We start from the raw sequence: 22,325 nt of genomic DNA, 5'->3' as shown, positions 1-22,325 counted from the left end.
GGAAGCTCAAATACCTTATGTTGATTCTTCCCGGAACGTGGCAAATGCAGCGCTGCACACTGGCACTGGTCCGACGATCCCGGACCAGTAAAAATCACTGTCGGACAAGTAACTTTTTCAGAAATGGACTTGTAAAAATGGAATAACTGGGTACCTACTGGTCCGACAGACAGGTTGGACCAGAAGAAAAAATGGGCTAGTGTGCTGTCCTGCCAAATGTATTGTGAGTGGCAAGTAAAAACATGGATAAAAAGTTGTCAGCATGGTTATGACACTTATCACTGGGGTGACAAGACCTTGTATCTCAAATTCTGGTCAAAATTTTTTGTTTTTGATTAATGGTCAGATAATCAGTAACATGATTTTCTGTCCAAATCTTAGCTGTCTTACCCCAAAAATGAAGCCACCATGGCATGTCAAAGGAAAGACTATCCCATTTGATGTACATGTAGTGCTTTGGCTGCCATGTTTTTTGCTCTCTTGAACATTTAACATTTTGTAGATATACGGTCTTGTCGCCCAGCCATGTTATGCATGCTACATCTCGTCACACAGTTAACCTTGCTTAAGTTGACCTCACATGAAGTCGAATAATATCCTAAGAGAAAGGTCTTTTCAAGTCCTCTTCTCTTTTATATTCTATTGATTTTAACCCTAAAAGGGCCGGGGGGGGGGGGGGGGGGGGGGTTAAATCAACCCTCCCCCGGTCACAGAACAGGCCAAAAAGCCCAGCTGGTTAGGGGTAATCCCCCATATTTTGACTTTTGTCTAAGTCGAAGCTATTTCTTCAATCCAAATAGATTCAAACTTGTGCAAGGTTGACTGTATTTTTTTTTTTTTTTTTTGCAACTGATTGACAAATTGCCCTACATCGAGGTAAATAAGCACTAAATTGATCAGTGTTTTAGTAGTAGCCATGATAAAAGAAATCATGGGCATACGTGCTTGAGCAGAATTTGAACCAGACTATATGTGTTTTCTCTTGATTTTTCATAACCAGTTATTCTTTTTTTATTGGACTATGATATGACAATAAAGCATGTTAACACCATTAGGTGCTTTTTGTGTATAATTCAGTACATGTATTGCTTGCCTAGTTTTGGAATGTGGTTTGCTGTCTGTTCTAAAGTTTGTATTAAATGACAGAAGGTTCCAAATGAAGGTAGAAAAAGCAAATCTAATGTCATAAAAGAATGTACACAAAAAGTTTTTGAACAAGTGTGAAACTGTAAATGATCCAATGCCAAACAATTCTTCATATTTAAGATCTTTTTTTTATGTTTTATTTTTATTTTTTTAATATTTGAGAATAAGTCTGCTTCTTCATGTCTCTCTGACTGTCTTTGAATGCACCATCTGTAATAAAGCTCAATGAACTTGTTTTCACAAAAACTTTTGTGGACCGATTTCATCTTCTGTACAGGGGATTGAACTGCTTGGGATCACTAAATTTATTCATTATTTCGGGTATCTTGTTTTAACAGGGATAAAAACAGAAACATATGAAATAAATGGGACCTGCAATAGCAGCTCTTTACATGTTTATCATGTAACTCTACATCTGACCTTGTTATAACGAAATTCCCCAGTTTGTACGTTTGTACTTGCCTCTTTCTTTGTGGCCCAGTTACATGAATTAGTCATATATACATTTGCGAATAAACTTAATTTTGTGCTGGGCATTTTGAATTGTCGTGATATGTAAATGAAGGTGAGTGTGTGTAGACATTAAAAATGGACATTTATGTGTACTGAAGCATCGTCTTCAGAAAGATTTCTAAGTACACACTGACCACTCTTGACCATTTGTAAGAAACTTTCTTCCTTTTTCATTGGTCAGAAAGTAACAGGACACACAAACTTACGCACACAAAGGCAACAAAAGTACCAATTACATATTTTACATTTGCAGTAGAATGTGTTTGGTGGTTTTGGTTGGGAATGTCATGGTTTTTTGCTGTACTGTTTTCCACCCTGAGAATGTGTGAAGTGATGTGTGTTGATTATCAATGTAATTTTCAGTCCTTGCCAAATGAACAATACGGTATCCCCAATAAACGAAAGGTACCTTTCATATACTCCTTGTTTTATTTGCAAAATGTATCTTACAGTATATACAGGTCACTGGAGTTACATAAATTGTATATTTGTCACAGGAAATTGAGAAAAAAATCTATCAATATGACGATCATAAGGCATATGCAAGAGAGTGCTTAGCTTACAGCATTGGTCCAGCCTAACATAATGCGTCACTTACTTTCACTTGATTCTAGAGATTAGCACATATCACATTTATACCATAAAACCTTGCATAATTTTGTGACTACAGTGCAAATTATGGGTCTTACTCATTACAGTCCATGCCAGGCCAGTGGCGTTCAGGGAAAGTTGCCTGCTCGTGATTTCTGAGTTGAGTGTACAGTATGAATACCATTTATGACTGTTTTTAAGCAAGAGAAATTAGCTACATTGCTTGCTTTTTACCCCACAGTACAGATGTTTACACCAAAGGATTCAATCAATAATTTGAGAATGCAATTGCTGTAGAATTCACTCTGGGCTAGATAAGATTGTTGGTGCCTCCTCAACTGCATGTTATCAGTGAGATAAAGCTGTTCCGTAACAAGTTCTCATGTATCACAAAGGTTTTCTGTTCAATTACGTTTGCTATCCTCTTCTAATGGCTACAACTGAGATTTTGTTTAAAGACAATCCATCGCATGAAATCATTTATATGGTTCCTTACAGAAGGATTTGAAAGTTCTTAGAGAAAAAAAGTATGAACATCCCCCCAGAAATTTACAAAAAAAGAAGAAGTTTGAAGTGCATCAAACTGTCAACATTTCAATGCATTTGTAATGCAAAAAAAAAAAAAAAAAAGTCTGAGAAGTGGGTTTTGGGTAGAGTAACAGAGTCTGAATTCAGACTAAATGCTGAACTCTCATATCCATGCTTACATCAAGACTACAATATCTGTAGCTGTTCATTGAGCATGCCCTGTTGTCTTCACTGCTCAAATCTGATCACATGATGGGAGAGAGGCAAATTGACTACAAATAATACAGATCATGTGCTCTGGTAAGACTATGGCCCAACATGCCCTGCTGAGTGACATGCTAGTCAATCTGATGCAGCCTGCAAACCAAAACATGAACAATATTCTCTCACTTGCATCACAATCCACCTCAATGGTAGCTTCCAATGGACCACCCGATGACTTTCACTTCATAAAGTGAGATCAATGGGATAAGAAAAAGTGTCCCAGATCATCCATCCAACAGCCAACTTGCTTTCCTCATCAATCAAACAAGACACTGATGAAGGAACGATGCCATGGAATCACATTACCAAGACCGCGGAGGGTAGCTCTTTTTCCACATCCGCAGTGCTTGGAAGTCCGTTCATAAGCTACAATTCCCCTGACCCCTGAGACTCTGGATCCATGATGTTTTGGCACAGAGCATCCACACAGTTCACAGGCCTCTGCATGGGGTTAAGCCCTTTCTTTAAGGGGCAACCAGTCTCTGAGTTTGTCCGTGTAGGGTCGTCTCATGAGTCACTGCTTGTCTCCCCCTGTTTCTGCTTCCACATCTTGGCCATGGCCAGCAGCTTCAGGTTGGACTTGTTCGTCTCGTCCGACGGGAAGATGTAGTCGTAGTACTCCTCCCAGCCAGCATCCGACTGGAAAAAACAAAACAAAACAAAACAAAAGAAGACAAAAGGACATAAGAGATGCAGCCAATTCAAAACTCAAGAGATCAATATCAGAGCACATACTGGATTAATTCTGTTAGTGAAGTTAGGTACTATAAATACAGACAATTCAAACAAATCACAAAGAATAAAAGAAAATATCAATGTCAGGACATGTAATGGATTAGTCCTGTCAGTGAAGCTGGGTACTGCTTTGATCTCTACACGAACAACAAAAAAACTGAAATTAACCTTCACAAATGCAGACTAATTCATCCTTATCCCAATCGGGTGATTTCTTGTGGATAATGGGCACATCTCTTCCTCGTAAGTCTTACATCCATATTTTCACTTGCTTCAACATCACAAAATCGTCCTGCCCACTGTCTTCAAGGTCTAGCAGCTCAGGCAAAAGCAAAAGCAACAGCAAAAGCAGAATAATACAAAGCCAAACAAAAGCAAACAAAAAGCATAAAAAACTCACGCCGTTCTCTGTCTGGATCTTTCTCCTCTTCTTGACCTTGGTCGGCATCTGTTCCTGCACCTTCTGAACACTCTCGTCATCTCCAAACTCATTCTGCGGACAGAGAGAGAGCAGTGTAACATAAGATACCCACAAACCAAGAACAAAAACAAACAAATAAAGGCGATGATTACAGAGAGATTCAGTGATTGAACTCTGCCACTAATGCAATGAATATGTGATTCTCAAGACAAAGAAATCACTTGGTAAAATGACAAAGGAAATCATCAATTTTGTTCACACAAATAGTGGAACATGCTATAGCCATGGGCACTGTTGACAAATACGCTTTATTAAACATTACTTGGCTCTTTCAACTCAGCTGTTACCTAGAAAAAATTCATAAAGATCAGTAAAGATATGTTAATCATAAACACATTGCAAATGCCTCCTACACAAGTATGCAAAAGGCAGCAACTGCTGGGAGCATACAAATTGAAAAGTGAATAATATTTCCCAGATATCATGATTATAGTTTGGTTGTCACTCTCTCAGTGCCACATTTTGGGGGCATTTACAAACTTTTTAATATTGGTCTCACTAACATACAATCTAGTCTATATGGAAACGAGCATATTTCGTCTAAGTTGCATGTCATGATCAGATTGACGCTTGCTGACTAAGTTGTCGAGTAGGAGGGGCTAGATTATAAGGACGTCCCACCTCAAATTCCTGCCACGCCTCCAGGAGCATGAGCCGCTCCTCCTTCTCCTCTGCATGCCTGAGGGACTTGTGAGCCTCCTCGTACACAGACCTGGACCTCACCACACAGTCTCCGGCTCCCACAGATAGCTCGCACTTTGCAAAGCTTATCCAGACCTGGTTGAAGGGATGGAAAAAGGCATTGAGTGAGAATCTTTGAGCATTTCAGCTGACCAGGCTGACAAGTTTCAACTTCAATTTTTCTTATTCTAGCTTCCATCAACTCTGTCATTACTGCTGGTAATTATACTGCCCAAGAAGTCAGTGATATTCTAAAGAAACAGTTTTGAGGTACACTTGAAACTTCACAGCACTTAACCAAAAGTATAGCATTATCCAATAACAGGATAACACAACTCTGGACAGGACAGAACAATGCCTTCAGTGACCTTCTTTTTCTGCATGTAATCATAGAACTTCGAACGGCAGAAAATATACAAGTTTGAGTATCCATATGTACACATTTGCTTACCGTATAAACTTTATATTTTATTGCATTGATAAGTGATATAGTATGCATTGATAACATAGTCCAGGATGTTTGACAATATTTACATTACTTTGGTGATTTATGTCAAAGAAGAATATAAAGAAATATTCAACATATTAAGATGTAGGTACAGATAATATCTTTACATTGAATGCCATTAAGATAGAAACAATAACATCCAATGCTGCAAATGACCTCTCTGTCATTACTTGACCCTGATGGCTCCAATTTCCTCACCTTGACATGCTGGGTTCTCTCCAGTAGCCTTCTGTACAGGCCCCTTGCATTGTCCCACTCTTCTTGCTCCACCTCAAAGTCAATGAAGGACTTCCATAAAACTTCTGGCATGTCAAGTCTAGGCTGACCGATGGCGAGTTCGTATATTGCCCTGGCCCGGTCAGCATCGCCAAGAATAGTCTCCAGCTCTGCATACTGTGATGAGAATCAGTCAATAATCGTCAGCTACTTTTCCTATTCTTTCCAAGTCACTCAATAATGCAATTAAAAAATAAGAAAGCTTCATTTTTTGTAATAATATAATATGATAAATGGGCATACATTTTCCTTTCAAATTCTGATTTCATTTAAATACTTTTTCATAACTAGAAAAGCACTCTGAGAGCGCAAACCTCCGCCAAGCAGCTACTTTCCACCGATGATCTTGCTCTTCCCAAAGAGATTTTTCTCCTCTCCACCACTGGGGAAAAATTCTTTGGGCTCTTCCATAGAGATCAGTGATTTCCACCCATAGGTATACATGCTGAAAAATCGCCCGATTTCCCAATATAAAAGCCTTTGTTACGTCATAAACCCTCAGCTGCACGGCGCGCCTCGCCCTAGCAGAAACTAGAGCACGCACTTTAGTGCGCGTTTGGAAACCTCAAAAATGCGCAGCTTGAACTCCCAAGTTCATTGACCCTACCTGTCAAAATATCAAAAATCCTTCATAAATTCTCTAAAAATTGTTGGATCACTACCAAAATTTAATCATTTGTTACTTGTGCCATTCTCAACCTTTCCTGTAAGTTTCATTCAAATCCGTTAAGTACTTTTTGAGTTATTTTGCACACGGACAAACAAACCAACAAACCAATGGTAACGAAGCATAACCTCTTCCTTTGGCGGAGGTAATAATGAAATCAATGTATGGTCTGGATAGTCTTTTCACTCATTCTATAACAAAGGCTTACACAAAAATTGCTCACACAGATCTCTTTTCCCTACTTAATTGCAGACATTTATTCAAGGAATTTTGCTGTATTTATTATGTTGAGCAATTGTATAATAACACTTTTATCATAAGAGAAAAATAAACAAATACTATTTTCTAAGAATACATCTGAGCAGATGCTAATAATGGGAAATCATCTCCTACCAGATCTTCCCTTCACTGTGGAGAATATTCTTGATCTTTCTTGCAGTCAACAATTATGAGTCTTTTAAATAAGCCAAAAAAACTTCCCTGGCTATGCCTACATGGACTACCGAAAGACATTACCTTCATCCACGTCGTGCAGTTGGCGGGGTTGAACTCGAGGAACTTCTCGTAGAGCACTCTGCAGCGGTCAAACTCCCTCAACTGCAACTCCAGTTCGATGTAGGATTTGAAGAGCTTGTCTTTGGGGCACTTTCCAATGGCTGTTCCCTGTAAGGCAATGATGACAAAGTCCCTTTTCACAAGCTGTTCACTCTTCTACAATTAACATTTAGATGGTGTCGTGTGCAATGTTCATTAGGATTGTTAGCACTATGACTGTAAAAATGCTTAAATTCCACATAATATCCTTGTGCACTTCAAAGAAAACAATGGAATTTCCAACATCTGGGAGATGCTATTACTACGGTATGGGAATCAATACATGTCAAAGACAGTGACCCCTTGACGAAAAACCTTTTTCTACAACACATGTTTTTGCTTTTCTAATGAAGAAAATGCAAACTAAATATACTATAAAATAAACTATTAGGTAGCTCTTTATATGGGGTTTGAGTGTGTGATTGTTTGTGTATGCAGGATATCTAAAAACAATACATATAGTCGACCTCGAATAAGTCGATTAATCGCTAAGTCAAAGGTCTTTTCAAGTCCTCTTCTCTTTAGATTCTATTGATTTTAATCCGTAATAAACAAAATTTTCTCAAAGTCAAAGCTATCTCTTCAGTCCAAATAGATCCGACTTAGGCTAGGTTGACTGTATTGCATTCTTGGACTCACCATGACAATCCTAGCTCTCTTCAGTTCTTTCTGGCGGATCTCGAACTGGGCCATGAGCACCCACATCTTGGCAAAGGTGAACTTCTTGTGAGGAATCAGGTCCAGGCAAGCCTTGTACACTTGGCGCGTCTTCTCCATGTCCTGTATGTCACAACAGGGAAGGATAATGTTGAATAGGAACACTTCAGTCCCACATACATCCCATCAAACTCTCAGTTGCATAGAAATGTACAAACATTGTCTGAATCATGACGACGACATGCATCATACATTTCTTAATAGACTGGAAAAAGATGTACACTTAGAATCCAACATGGAATAGAAAGACTACAGAGTACTCATCCAATTTAAAACTTTAAAATTTGCGTACAAATTTCTCTAAAATCTACAGGTCCACTCTGCCTCAGCTTTAATCTTGTGAAAGTACAGATCCTGACAAAAATTACAGTGGTTTTGCAAAACTATATCGGCATATACCATAGACATATGAAACCATGTGCACGCCTTGACACAGCCCACACTTAGTACGTGCGCCTTTTCTTACCTTCACATCTAGCTCTTCGTAGAGAGCATAGTTAATCCACAGGTAGATGTAGCGACGCCATAGCCTCTTCTCCTGAGCGGGTGGGATGTTGGCGATGGCTCTCTCGTACAGGTCTCTCACTGTCTCTGTGTCTCCGTCTGTCTCCATGAGGCGCAGGTAGTCAAACCAGGCATCATAGTTATTTGGGTTGGCCTTTACCTCCTATACATGTAATGACAGAAAAACAACAACAAAAATGTGAAATTCATCCATGAGTTATACGAATATATGAATATATAGAAAGCATACACGCACATACATATATAAATATATGAATATATAAACATATGAATATATAAATACAACATCTTCTTCTGAATTCTGCTATTACTATCTACAACCTCTTTCAATGCAATGGATATGCCCTTGGCCTTTTGAGGTGGTGGATCTGAGTAAGTTGGAAAACTATGTATTACATCTGTGCTCCAGAACAATACTATTTTTACAAGTGCATTTATACAGGACCAACCATGACACGTTCAATGTCCTCCAAACCTGAGATTCCAGTCTGTATATAATGTGAAATTGAAAGACCCCTGTACAAGGGATGCAATAGTATTTGTTATCTCGATTTTCTTCTCATAAATTTTCTGATTTGATTACTCTTTAATCATCTCATTCTTTATTGTTGTCAGAGAATGAAGAGTTAGTGTGGAAAAAAAAATGTTCAAACTAGCACACACAAGAGCTTATGAACCATTCATTTGCTCGTAGTTTCCAGGCTGAAATTTTAAAATGAAATAACAGTTAATTTTAAGCTATTCCTGTAGTAAATGTCTTTCAATGAAATTGAGAGTATGGAGAGCATGCAACTCACAGCTAAATATTGTTCATCCCTGTAGAAAACTTCTTTCATTAGAATGGAGAGTATATGAGTAACATGGACAGTTAAATGTTTACAAAATTAATGAAAATATAGCTACAACATTGTAAATGTTTACAATAATAAATAGAGAATCACAGAATACATTAAGAAACAAATAATGATTACTACATTCGTATGAAAAACAGTACAGTGAAGAAAAACATCACTTTTTCATAAGTTCTTATGATCAACATTAATTTATTTTTGGATTATTTCTTGATATCAGCCTACCTTTTTTTATTTCATTGATTGATTGATTGATTGATTGATTGATTGATTAATTGATTGATTGATTGATTGATTGATTGATTGATTGATTGATTGATTGATGTTTCTTTTGCAAGATGTTCTTGGCAGGATGACAATGGGTCAAAAAATTTAATCTCTGACCTCTTCATACTGGTATCTCCTCTTGCTGATGATGACATCCTCGATGCCTGCACGGTCTCCATATTTCTTCTCGTGGATGGTGTAGTTCTTGAACAACTCTTGTGCATGCTCCTTGTCCATGTTGCCCAGGGCATACTTGTAGATCACCTTTGCTCTTTCATGCTGCAATTTTATGAAACAAATCAACATAGATGATCACAAACATAACTATCGTCACAGCATTTATAGGGAAATTACACTGATCTTTACATAAAATGAAGTAGATGACTGAAGACAACAGGAATGAAAGAATGGAAGAAATGCATTATGACACTTGTCTCTTGAACATTACTCTGAAATAAACGGCCAAACACTACTACTTTGCTTCATGTTCTAAACCATGAGGCAAAGTCACAGTGCACTGTCAGCTCAACAATAACTGTGTTACTTCTAGAGTTGTGATGTTTCTCATCTGTTACAAATGCCATGTATATCAAACTGGAATCCCTATACCTGCTTCTAAGACAGAGGAATCACTTTGCATCACCAGTAAGAGCAAGTAACATTAGCTCACCTGTTACTGAATTCTACGAACATTGTTGATTTTTGGTTCAAGACTCAACAAGTGACCACATGTAATGGAGGCACAACAATGTACTCTGAGGCAGAGGGATTACAATAGAGGACAATTAGAAAACTGCTGCAAATGCATGGACAGACAAGATCGTGGGATTAATATAAATCTTTGGTACTTCAGGAACAAAGATCTCAAAATGAACAATCTAGCATTTTGACTTGGGGGATGTGATGGAAAGTTTCATGTGATACTACAAGGGAGATCTTCCAGTTACAAAACTGGACTTACCTCCTTCTGCCTCTCTTCAAACTTGGCAAATGAGATGTAAAGCTTCTCGTTCATGTGATCTTCCCCGAAGAACTCCACGGCTCGCTCAAAGACGCCCCGGGCCAGCCCGATGTAGTTGTTGGACTCCTCGAAGCCTGCAAACTTGATCCAGTTCTTGACCTCGGGATGCACGTAGACAAGTAAGTCTCAGTCAAGGAGATCACAGATGATGCCCCATGTTAGACAAGGGAATGGTTTCAACCTTCCTAGTAGGTTTACCAAAGCCCATTTGATCAACTCCTTGTTCATGTAACAGACAGAAGCCAAACAATGGCATGCACTGCATTCATCCCTATCCAAATACTAATATCTCAATGCAGGTACAGTACTTTCAACTCCATGGGTGCGAATATATTTAACCCAGTTTACCAGAGCACTCGAACAATCACTATATTCATGAGAAGCGTTTATCCTACAATATCAACGTGAGTACCTCACTAACAGCTGGCACCTTTATGTGCAAAACTATAATATAAGGGAACAATGCATCATTAGACTCTATAGCAACAAATTAAATAATCAAACGTGTGTGAAATTATGAGGGATTCATTCACAAATGTTAAGAAAGCAATCTCAAGCAAACATTCTGTGATATTTCATGAATATTTATGTAAAGAAACCAATTTAATGGAATACACCAGTAACTCCACTCTGAGTTCTTCTGCTGCAGCTTTCTCTGGGACAGTTTTGGTAGGATCTCATATGCAACTTGTGGCACAAAACACTTATGTCAGACTAAACTTGACAACTACATGTTGTTCCTCTTGTTCCCAGGTCTGATCACTGAATATCAATTTACAAGTGCATGTATACTGCACCTGTACATATCAGGTATGCATACACCTGTAAATATCAATTAATAGGTGTATGTATACTATCTCAGACAATTTCTAAATCAACTTCAATCCCCACAACAACTAACATTTTCACTCAGGGGCATGACTAACTGATACGAAGCACATTATAGTGAATGATTACTGGTAAATGAACTACATTTTGGCCACCAAACATTTTGACAAAAGGATATATCTCTCGTAGATCTTTCGGGCGCGGTCCACCTCTTTGTAGCGCAGCTCCATCTTGATGTATGAGAACCAAGCCTGCTCTTCTGGCTCCCACTGCATCCAGCGCTCAAACACCTGCCGTGCCCCGCCCACGTTGCCCACCATCTCCTCCATGTACGTGTACTTGTACCAGAACTGGTTGCAGCGGGGCAAGATTGTGATGGCTCGGTCCCAGATGTTGCGGGCGTGATTGACCTGCTTGTGCCTGAAACAAGACGTCGGAAGGGTATCTTAATAGATGTTCCCTGATTGCCAATTCATGTTTCAAAGCTAATTCACTCCCCCCCCCCCCCCCCCCCCCCCGAGAGGCCATTAAATCTCAATCACAGCAATCAACAACTTAGTGTAAACTGAAAGATTTATTCAAATTACTCATTATTGCGTCAAGTTGTTTTTAATGCAACTGATTTACAAACTGCCCTTTAACATAAATATACACCCACCATTCAGTGTATTGAGTAGTAGCCATGATATAAATCATGGGATGTACATACTTGGAGGGAATTTGAATCCACGACCTCCTGATTGCTAGACAGGCATCATATCCACGAGAACATTGAGCTCGTAGATCTACCTTTAACACTATGCTTTTGCATCTGCATGCCTTATTACATTCTTTCTCATTCATCAATGACAATGGAAAAGGGTGAAAGGATTATCAAAAACTAAATGAAATAGTTTACTGCAGAGCTTTTAAATTGCAGATAATATACATCTATGACATGGTGTCAGAATATACACACATTTTTGTTTTAGCCCTATCACTTTAAATAATTTTAAGTGACACAAATCCATTACCTACTGGAAGAGAAAAACTGCATTATAACTCATGAGGTTTGAATAATACAAATGGCTCAAATGCTAATGGGCCTCATCCAGTTGTGATATCTGCATTAATGCCTGCAACATTTCCTCCTAAATTTTCTGTTGTTGTGTAAGGATGTAATATTTCTAGTACATACTATTTTGCACTTACTTCATCTCCATCTCAGCATACTTCAGCCAGATGGTAATGTTTCGATGGTCAACATCCAGGGCTCTCTCGTAGATCGATCTTGCTCTGCATTTGAGAAAGATGGACAAAATATGAGTCACTGTAAGGTTATAAGACTGGTCACATCCAGGAACTGTCTTTTACTAGTTTGAATCAACATCCCATATCTTTATTGCATTTTTTCTGTGCCAAATTAACTGACTGATTTAAAATACTCTTTGCCCAAAGATGCTAAGCACACCATACTCCAAATGTATATCGTTGCGTGCTCTGCAACTTTGCAAAATGGAAAGACAAAATCAACTCAGGTAGAATCCTTAAAAAAGACAAGGCAATCGCCAAATTGTGTCTCGCCCATTCGCGTACAAGGAATTAATATTTTTTATAACTCCCAGAAGTTAATCGACCTGCTTATGACCTTTGACCTTGTGGTGACCTTCAACACCCTAAGGGACATTTACCATCCAAGTTTGGTCACAAACGGACAAAGGGATCAAAAGTAATGAGCCATAATCGAAACGCGCCATAAAAGCTTAACATTGGGCCCTAAAAATTTGTTGACCCCTGTCTGTGACCTTTGACCTTGTGACGACCTTCACCTCCCCAAGGGACATCTTCCATCCAAGTTTGGTCACAAACAGACAAAGGGATCAAAAGTTATAAGCCATAAACGAAATGCACCCTAAAAACTTAACATTGGGCCCTAAAAGTTCGTAGACCCCTGTCTGTAACCTTTGACCTTGTGGTTACCTTCAACTTCCCAAGATACATCTACCATCACCCAAGTCTGATTGCCATTGTAACAACATGTGCTGAGTTACGTGTGATAAGAGAGTCTTGCAAGTAAACTTTAACGTATGACCTCAAATGACCTTTGACCTTATCATGTGACCTCTTACGGCACCATAACATGAAGGTACCCCCAGTGCATCCATCAACCAAGTTTGATTGCCATTGTAGCAACATGTGTTGAGTTACATGTGATAAGAAAGTCTTGCAAGTATAAGAGAGTCTTGCAAGTATGACCTCAAATGACCTTTGACCTTATCCTGTGACCTCCAACGGCACCATAACATGAAGGTACCCCCAGTGCATCTATGACCCAAGTTAGGTTGTAATCCAAGCAACTTATGTGAAGTTATTTGTCAAAAGAGAGTCTTGCAGGTAAACTTTAACATAGAATAGAGAGTCTTGCACATACTCTTTAATATATGACCTCAAATGACCTTTGACATCATCACATGACCTCTGACAACACCATAACATGAAGATACCCCTATTGCTTCTATCACCCAAGTGTGGCAGCCATTGCTGTAACAGTTGCCAAGTTATGCATCATAAGGGAGTCTTGCAGGTAAACTTTAACATTTGTGACGGACGACGGACGAACGACGGACGACGGACGGACGAAGGACGGACGACGGACGACGGACGGACGACGGACGGACGCCATTTGGATCCCTTAGTCTCGCCTTCACCTCCGGTGGGCGAGACAAAAAATGATCCCACATGGAACAACAAAACAAAGCCAACAAAATGATCCCCATTTAAAATGACATTGGATATGTATGCAACATAAACATAGAATATCAACATACCGGTACTTCTCAATATAATACAACAACTGTGAAGCAGCAACTGTAACAAATGAAAAGAAGACAGTCATACTATCATGTCTCACCGATCGATTTCATGCTGGCTCTGTTCCCACTTGGCATAGTTGATCCAGTTGCCAACTGAGGAGCGATTTTTGCGGATGTTGTCCTCAAACTCTTTTCTCTTTCTCAATCTGTACTCTTGAAGTTCATCTGGATCTGTAATTTTTTGCTTTGGAGGCTGAGGATACAGAAGCAATTACAGTATGTAAGTTGAATTTCTATTCTCTAGTTTTAAAAAACTTTCATGACGAATGCGCTCGGTCTGTGATCTTCTGTAAACAAGCTTCACTTATCCAGGGTTCTCGCCAGGAATTTCTTCACGCTTGTCGGCATTTATGCGCGCTGTTCTGGGGGTGGGTACGCGGAAGCCTTCGCTAATGCTCAATACAACACAGATAAATCGCCGCTAAAATGCCACTAAATGCGACATTTTCACGGAGATGTAATGAACGTTGTGAGGGGCATATTCTCATAGAAACAATGCAGAAACTCCATACCTTTTGTTAGCGGCAGTTCCTAAATAATAAATGAAAGAGAAGTAGGTGCCGATGGTGGAGGTTCCGATTTCTTTTAGGCCTTTCCTGTTTCACTGTTGCAATAATTAGCCGCCTCTGCATGCATCGCAACAACGCGCGCCGTGTTGCTTTCTCGCCGTCTGCTCGACCACGTGGTAGGCCTATTGCATGCAGATGCGCGAGAAGCGATCGAGAACTTTCGGGACATCGTTGCACTTTCCTTTCTGGGTATACTGCGGTAGTTTGGCCGTGACATCAAAGAGATATCATACAAAAATGTAATGATGGTCATTATTCCGAAGGTTTGTTTAATCATAAAATGAAACGATTCATTACTGAGTACTTCGAAGGTTTGTAATCGAAAACAACAACAACACCAAAGGTCGGTACTACAGATGAATGTTCAAAATAAAACTGATTTCGTTCGAAGATTAACAAGCATTTTTTCTTTATTATTTTCCGATCAACGAACCTTCAGAAAGGAATCTATCATCTATCATCGTTATTGCTTCAGAATAACAAACCTTCTGAATAAGAAAACACCCTTTTGGGGCCGTTGTTGTATTCCGAAATTATACTGGCAGAACATTCGAAATAACAAAACTGATTTCGTTTGGATATAAACGAATATTTTCTCCTTTATAATTTTTCTATTAACGATCATTCAGAATTAAGAATGTAGAGTATTATTTTGCCATTATTCTTTCGGAGTAACGAACCCTGAGGGTAAGAAAACTGTAACCATTTTCATTTCTTCTTTATCGTTTTCCGATTAACGATCGTTCAGAATTAAGAATCTAAAGTATTATATCGTTATTCTTTCGCAGTAACGAACCTTCAGAGTAAAAGAAAACTGTAACCGTTTTGGGGCCGTCGTTTTATTCTGAAATTTCACTGACGGAAACGTTCGAAATAACAAAACTGATTTCGTTGTGAAATGAACGGACATTTTTTAAAATCATTTTTGGATTAACGAACCTTCAGAATAAGGAATATAGCATTATTTTTTCATTAATCTGTCGGAGTAACGAACCCTAAGAGTAAGAAAAGTGCAACTGTTTTTGGGGCAGTTTTATTCCAAATTTCACTGGCAAAACGTTCGAAATGACGCACTGATTTCGTTTTGAAATTTACGGACATTTTTCTTTATTCAATTTTCGGTTAACGAACCTTCAGAATAAAGAATCTATTGTTATTTCATCATTACTACTTCTGTCGGAATATCAGACCCTTATAGAGTACGAAAACACGCTGTTTTGTGCCGTCGTTTTATTCCGAAATTTCACTGACAGAAACGTTCGAAATAAAACTGATTTCGTTGTGAAATGAACGGACGTTTTTTCTTAATCATTTTTTGGATTAACGAACCTTCAGAATAGGGAATCTAGCATTATTTTATCATTAATCTGTCGGAGTAACGAACCCTCAGAGTAAGAAAATTGCAACTGTTTTGGGGCAGTCGTTTTATTCCAAAATTTCACTGGCAAAACGTTTGAAATGACGCACTGATTTCGTTTTGAAATTTACGGACATTTTTCTTTATTCAATTTTCGGTTAACGAACCTTCAGAATAAAGAATCTACAATTTATTATTTCATCATTACTACTTCTGTCGGAATAACAGACCCTTAGAGTACGAAAACACGCTGTTTTGTACCGTCGTTTTATTCCGAAATTTCACTGGCAGAACGTTCGAAATAACAAAACTGATTTCGTCGTGAAATGAACGGACATTTTTTCTTAATCATTTTTGGATTAACGAACCTTCAGAATAAAGAATCTAGCATCATTTTATCATTAATCTGTCGGAGTAACGAAAAAAAAAATGAATCTTGGTGGCGATAACTGATGCTGGTGTAGAGAAAAACAAAGACAGCTCGCTCAAAAGATGCTTCCTTCTTTCAGTTTATTTTCTCCCCAGTCATTCCTATCGTTCTCCTCCCATGAACCCCTGCCATGCAGGGACGATGAACAAAACAAAATGTTACCGATGCTGCAATGAAAAAAAGAAGAAAGAAACACGTCCTCAAAGCAAATTATCTACACTTTTCAAGTTGAACAAATTGATGTTCGTAATGAAGAATAAAAAAAAAGCACGACCTCAAGCAGTGGGGAAACTTGATATCATGGCTTGTGGAAATTTCCATGAAATTTCCACGAAAGCCAGGTGTCAGATAAAGAATGTCGCGCGTGGTCGTAAACAGCGTGTACATAGCATGTAAACCAACTGGGAACATTGATGAATGATCATCATTTATTTTCTGCCCGTGAAGGCCCCCTAACCCACCTTTTAACAAACCAAGCCAGAAGCACGTGGAGCATTACGTATACGTTGAACTTGAAAGACCATCATGACAGAATTACTATAAATTTCGGCCCGGAGAAGGAAAATGGAATATTCACGAATGACGTTTACAAATCCGTAGAAATTAAAAAGGTTAAAATGGAACGCATGGCTTTTTAGATTTAAAAAAAAAATAACCCATTGAAACTACCAAAACCTAAATAACAATTTGCATTTGCTTACTCCATCGCACGTTCTTTTTTCTTTTCTTTTTTTAACGAAAAATGGAGTTAATTTTCTCTCTGCGGCAATGCTTTGAACGCATCTAATTTTGCGTCATTGCCCATGGCCAGCTTCCTAAAGAATTGATACGAATCCTTTCAAATATACGAAACAAAGTCTAAAGATCCTGGATCCTGGCGGTGAATTTCGGTGGTATTATAAATCCTGCTCACTATCAAAATTTAATCATCTGTTCCTTGCGCCATTTTACCAACCAACTGTTCCTGAAAATTTCATCCTAATCTATTCCCAAATTTTGACTTATTTTGCGAATAGAGAGACAGACAGGCAGACAAACTAACAAACAAACCAAAGCAGACAAAAAAAAAATACAACCTTTGGCGGAGGGGGGCATGCATTTCATATCGTTTGTTTTTGCGTAACCCGACAACAAGCGTGACAACAAGCGAGCACGTGTCAGCCTTCCTCAGCCTCGCTCGGCCTCCGACCCTCTCTTTCCGTCCTCTCTCTCCCTCTCACAATACACTGCACCGTTGTACACGCACGCGGCTGGCTAGGTAAGTGGCCGGCTGGGTGCTTGTGCATGTGTGTGTGTGGATCCCAAATCAGAGCGCATGTGAGTGAGCAAGTGTGTGATGTGGTGTGTATCAGCAGGGAGGTGAAAAATCGCTCCCTGGTATCAGCTAGTACGTCGCTCTGTTGAGCCGCGTTGTTGTGATCGGTGCGGTGACTGCGTGGGTAAATTTTTGCGCTTGTATAAGTATGTAAACTGCTGCTGCTTTCAACATCTAGCTTCTTTTCTAGCCAGATAATAAAAACTGAAAAAGGCGAGAAATTGGTCCGAACTTAGCTCGTCAAGCAAGTTACCCTTGTCGGCAAGTTCACGCGTGGTGTTACCCTTGTCGGCAAGTTTTACCCTTGTCGGCAATTGCTTCTTGAAACCGCACGCTTGTCGGGGCCGACAAGGGTGATATACGCTGGCGAGATCCCTGCTTATCTATGTAGTATCTTACCAAACATATTCCGATTCTTAAACTCTGAGTATATTCTTCTATTCTTAAACATCCATCACATGTCTGAATAGAAAATGAATTTTCATATACCGGTACACACAATACTCTTGCACCTACATATGATAAAAATATTGCATTCTAAATCCCTGGTTATGTCTGATGCCTGACACCTACATGGGAATGATTTCTCTTTCCAAACATATATTGAGAAACACCCTAGTTGTATAAATCTTTGATATCAACATGCTCATATTTGTGTGTGTCCAGGATACGGATGAAGCCTTTTATACATTCTGACCAACATGAAGCTAAAATCCATATGACCAAAGTATCAACGAACTTGAACCAGCATTCTCAGATGTAACAAGGACTAGAAAAGTGCACTGTGCACAGATATTTGAGGTCATACTCACTGGAGGAACCAGCTCCAGCTCTCGTTCCTTGGCCTCTCTCAGAATTTGCTCAGCTGTGATCTGAACCTCAGCTGGCATTTTGTTCTTCACCTGGATGGAGGAGAGAGTGGAGAAAAGAGGATTTAGTCACTAAAAAAAAAAAAAAAAAAACTCTCCAAACTGTATTAAACAACAAAAAGAAAGTGACAACAAAAAAAAACCACCCCAAAACAAAATAAAAACGACATAAAAAGGACAACATACACAGGAAAAGCATCATTGGAATCTCCCCGTATTTCACTCATGGGAAGGCACTTTCAATTGTTGATGAGGCTACATACCTTGGCATCACTGTCCAAAGGAATATTAACCAGAAATCCCACATCCATTCCATATGCAAGAAAAGCAATTTAAGCACTTTTGACAATGCAATCGGAGGAAATACCCTGTCAACATCACAGAACATGTGTATGAAACCTACATCCGTCTCATCTTGGATTACTCTTCCACAGTATGGGACCCTCACCAAGGACCTAATCTCCCAGACAGACACAGTCCAGCAAACATCACATGCAGCCAGACTTGTGAATGTTGGTTATAGAAGCAAGAGCAGAGTACAGGTGCTACGGAGCACTGAGTGGCAGACTGCTTGTTATTAGATAACAAGATATTAGGAATGCGTTTATGTGGAAAGGTTGGCAGTGCATGATCATATGAGACACCCTGGAAAAGTGTTCAGTGGCAAAATTCTGGTCAGCTTACTCTAATGTCGCCCTACAGTGTAGGTGTGTAACATGATGTAGAGATAAAGGGGTAGGACAGCAAAATGGGAGGGGAGGGAGATGGCATACTAAAGTCTTATTGGGTGCTAGTGTACTTTTGCACCTCGTCAATTAATCTGCAAACATGCACAAACTCACTCTAAATATCCTACAACCATGAATATTTGCATCTGAGTGAGACCCAAGTCCAGTACAAATGGAATTTTCACCGTTTCGACGTTTTTACACTTGTTGGAATATGAGGATTGCAGCTAACAGTTGAGTTAGTTCGCTCTGTGATAAGTGCGTTGCACAGGAGCAGACAGCACAGCATGGCATACAAAACACATTTATGGCACAGCAGCAAGCACAGCGATTGATCTAAATGTAGTGATCTCAGAGTGAGTACAGCAAGTTCTTCTATGGTACATTGTATCTTTAAAAGATAAACCTGTTTTTTTTTTTTCCACAGCTTGTACTGAGTCTTGTGGTAAGAATCTATTAAGGTTTGGGGTTGTTTGTATTGTGTGTGTGTGTGTGGGGGGGGGGTGTGTGTAAGGGTGTGAAAGGGTGTGTGTGTGTGAATGGAAGAAGATTGTGAAAAGTGTGGTTATTAGACAAGAGTGAAAGAACACACGCATATTAAAGGAGAAAGAATAGGAAAAGGGGGAAAGGAAATGAATGAAGATACTGAAAAAGTAAACCTGGGAAAAAAATGAAACAAAAGTTTTATAAAATAGAAAGTACACTTAAAATAATAACAAAAGATAATGGAAGCAAAGAAAGAAGAGAAACTTGCATTATAAAGGAAAGCAAAGGAGAGATGAATATGTTTGAAAAAATAAAGAAAAGCAAAGAAGAATTGAAAGATTGAAAACAAAAAAAGCACTACGTAATGATAGAATGAGAGACAAATTACAATTGGAGGTAAGCAAAGATGAATACATTGTAGGATGGAAAGAAAGAATTATGCAGATTGAAAAGGATACTATACAAAAGAATGCATCAGAACGAAATGTAAAAAAAACTTTAAGGTATTGGAGAGGAAAGAAAGGAAAGGTAGATGGAAGGAAGGAAATAAAGAATAATTAGGCAGAAAGTTGTATTGAATAGAAAATTGAGAAAGTTAGACAAGAAGAAACCCACAAAGAAATGAATAATAAGAAGGAAAGGGAAAGATAGGATTAAGAATAGCTGAAAATAAAAGAAAAAAGATAGAAACGAAAGAGAAAGATATGTAACAAAGGGGGCTGCACACACATGCGTTCAACTGCTTTGTGTAGAAGCTACAACCACCCGGTGCATGGTGGGTGTACCGAAAGTCTTGGTGGATAAAAAAAATTTTTTAGTTTTTTAAAGACACCATAGAATTTAAAGCCGCTGTGATAATTGCTTCAGATCAAATGATCAACCCTTTCTGTATGCGCTCAAAGTTTTCATGCGCTCAAAGTTTTCATACCCGCACTGCCACTGTGTAGTGCTGACTGCTTTTGTGCATGTTTTGAAATCATTTTGCCTAGTCTACTAATACACATCGATGGATGTGGCGCTGTATGGTAACTCTACGTGCTTCTACACAATGTAACGTGCTCTTCGATTGCAACATTAAAAACTGACAAAGCATCCGGGCAGGGGTCGCACTTAACTTTTTTTTTAACTAGCCAGGCGGACTACTTAGAATCAATTTTGACACTGTAGCAATATTTTGGCTAGCCAGACGGACTAGTTACTTCAGAATTTTATGATTTTTAGCTAGTCCGACATGATTTTGGGTGGCCAATGGCCAGCGGACCATCGCCAATTTCGAACCCTGCCGGGCCACCTAAAATTACATTTGGCCACCCAAAATCATGGTTAAGTGGCCCGGCTGGCCACCCAAAACAAAAGTTAAGGGCAAGCCCTGCACATCGACCACCCTTTTTGAAACCGACCACTAGTTTTTGGCACACAGAACGCTTAGTATGCACTGCACGCACACACATAGCACATAAAAATGTATTGGCTTTGACTGTTGATGAGGATGTGTGGGGAAAACGAAAATTCACTGTTCATTAATGCCATGCCATGGTTTAAATCAAAGGACAAAATTTTGAATGAATATTTTAACTGAATTGTAATGCAATGTCAATGGTAATGCATATTCTAAAAAGCTTCGTACAACACGGTGTTGAATAAAACTCGGTTTGTGTGCATTGTCAATACAAAAATAGCAGTCGATCTAAAAAAGGAGCGGTACCGCGGCCGGGGAGCTGAAAAGAGGGCACTCAACTGCAAGTTCGTTCGACGGCAATTATTTTGCACTGAAACCTCAAATTGAAAAGGGAACAACAGCATTTGATAGAGTTGGATTTTTTTCAATCATGTGACGTAGACCAAGTTTTACGTGAATTTCAGTGTTAAATCAGGCAAATGAAAATTAGGCAGTCGATGAGTAAAGTAGGACGGTACTAGGACCAACCTAACTAAACAGCCCAGTCGCTGTACATGGTACGTCGCATAGCGTAGTAACAGCGTCTGGTCGGGCTAGGACCAACCCTACCATTTCCAACACACAACCATATGACCGGAATTTACATGGACAAAATCTGCAGTAGGAGCACACGCACTAGATGTGACATAAAATGATACGTAATTGAAAACCGTTGGAATCAATTTTCTTTTAAGAAATATTACCAATCTTACCTTGGCCACTTTAGGCATTTTATTTTTGCTCGAAGATGCCATGGTTTTGAGTATTCTCTGTCGTCTCCTGCTTATAATACAACCAAATTTAGCCTCCGGAAAATCACAAAACACTAGCGGACATTGCCCAAATTTCAACACCTGAGGGCGCTAAACAAAACAGCCTCGTAAACAAAAATTTACGATTGTTTTTGCTATTTTGTAAAATAATTGCTTAGATAAGGATGATTTCATAATTTCACTAAAATAAATGTTAAGTATCGAATATAATTTAGATTTGCTCCTGATTTTGCTCTGAAACATTTTCACATTTTCATGTCTCGAGTTCGAAGTCATGTCCCATTGTTGCCATAGCGCTAGGCCGCCGCAGACCGC

The 22,325-nt window shown here is 39.0% G+C and overlaps 1 protein-coding gene across 1 annotated transcript; it reads right to left on the bottom strand.

Annotated features, from left to right (window-relative positions):
• Positions 1–3,549: 3,549 nt before the first annotated feature.
• LOC139737948 (crooked neck-like protein 1) lies at positions 3,550–22,071 on the bottom strand. Its single transcript, XM_071648616.1, has 14 exons — positions 21,951–22,071; positions 18,529–18,618; positions 14,084–14,238; positions 12,385–12,468; positions 11,372–11,613; positions 10,306–10,484; positions 9,462–9,623; positions 8,168–8,368; positions 7,624–7,764; positions 6,907–7,053; positions 5,646–5,840; positions 4,880–5,035; positions 4,178–4,270; positions 3,550–3,681 (listed from the first exon to the last, which is right to left on the bottom strand). The coding sequence occupies exons 1-14, from the start codon at positions 21,990–21,992 to the stop codon at positions 3,550–3,552; spliced, it is 2,019 nt and encodes a 672-aa protein (XP_071504717.1). The 5' UTR covers positions 21,993–22,071.
• Positions 22,072–22,325: the final 254 nt, after the last annotated feature.

The sequence above is a fragment of the Diadema antillarum genome, unplaced genomic scaffold (assembly GCF_040938485.1).
Source record: "Diadema antillarum isolate AM-2024a unplaced genomic scaffold, OU_Dant_1.0 scf00000029, whole genome shotgun sequence".
Classification (NCBI taxonomy): Eukaryota; Metazoa; Echinodermata; class Echinoidea; order Diadematoida; family Diadematidae; genus Diadema; species Diadema antillarum.
This window is presented reverse-complemented; position numbering and strand designations above follow the sequence as displayed.

What these genes read in the sequence shown, in the direction of transcription:
- LOC139737948 (XM_071648616.1), bottom strand. Translation starts at nt 21,992, where the DNA reads ATGGCATCTTCGAGCAAAAATAAAATGCCTAAAGTGGCCAAG. An exon ending in AGCCAGCATGAAATCGATCG is followed by an intron (nt 12,469 to 14,083) that starts GTGAGACATGAT and finishes TCTCAAATGCAG; the next exon opens with AGCAAGATCGATCTACGAGA. An exon ending in GGAGATACCAGTATGAAGAG is followed by an intron (nt 8,369 to 9,461) that starts GTCAGAGATTAA and finishes TTACATGTATAG; the next exon opens with GAGGTAAAGGCCAACCCAAA.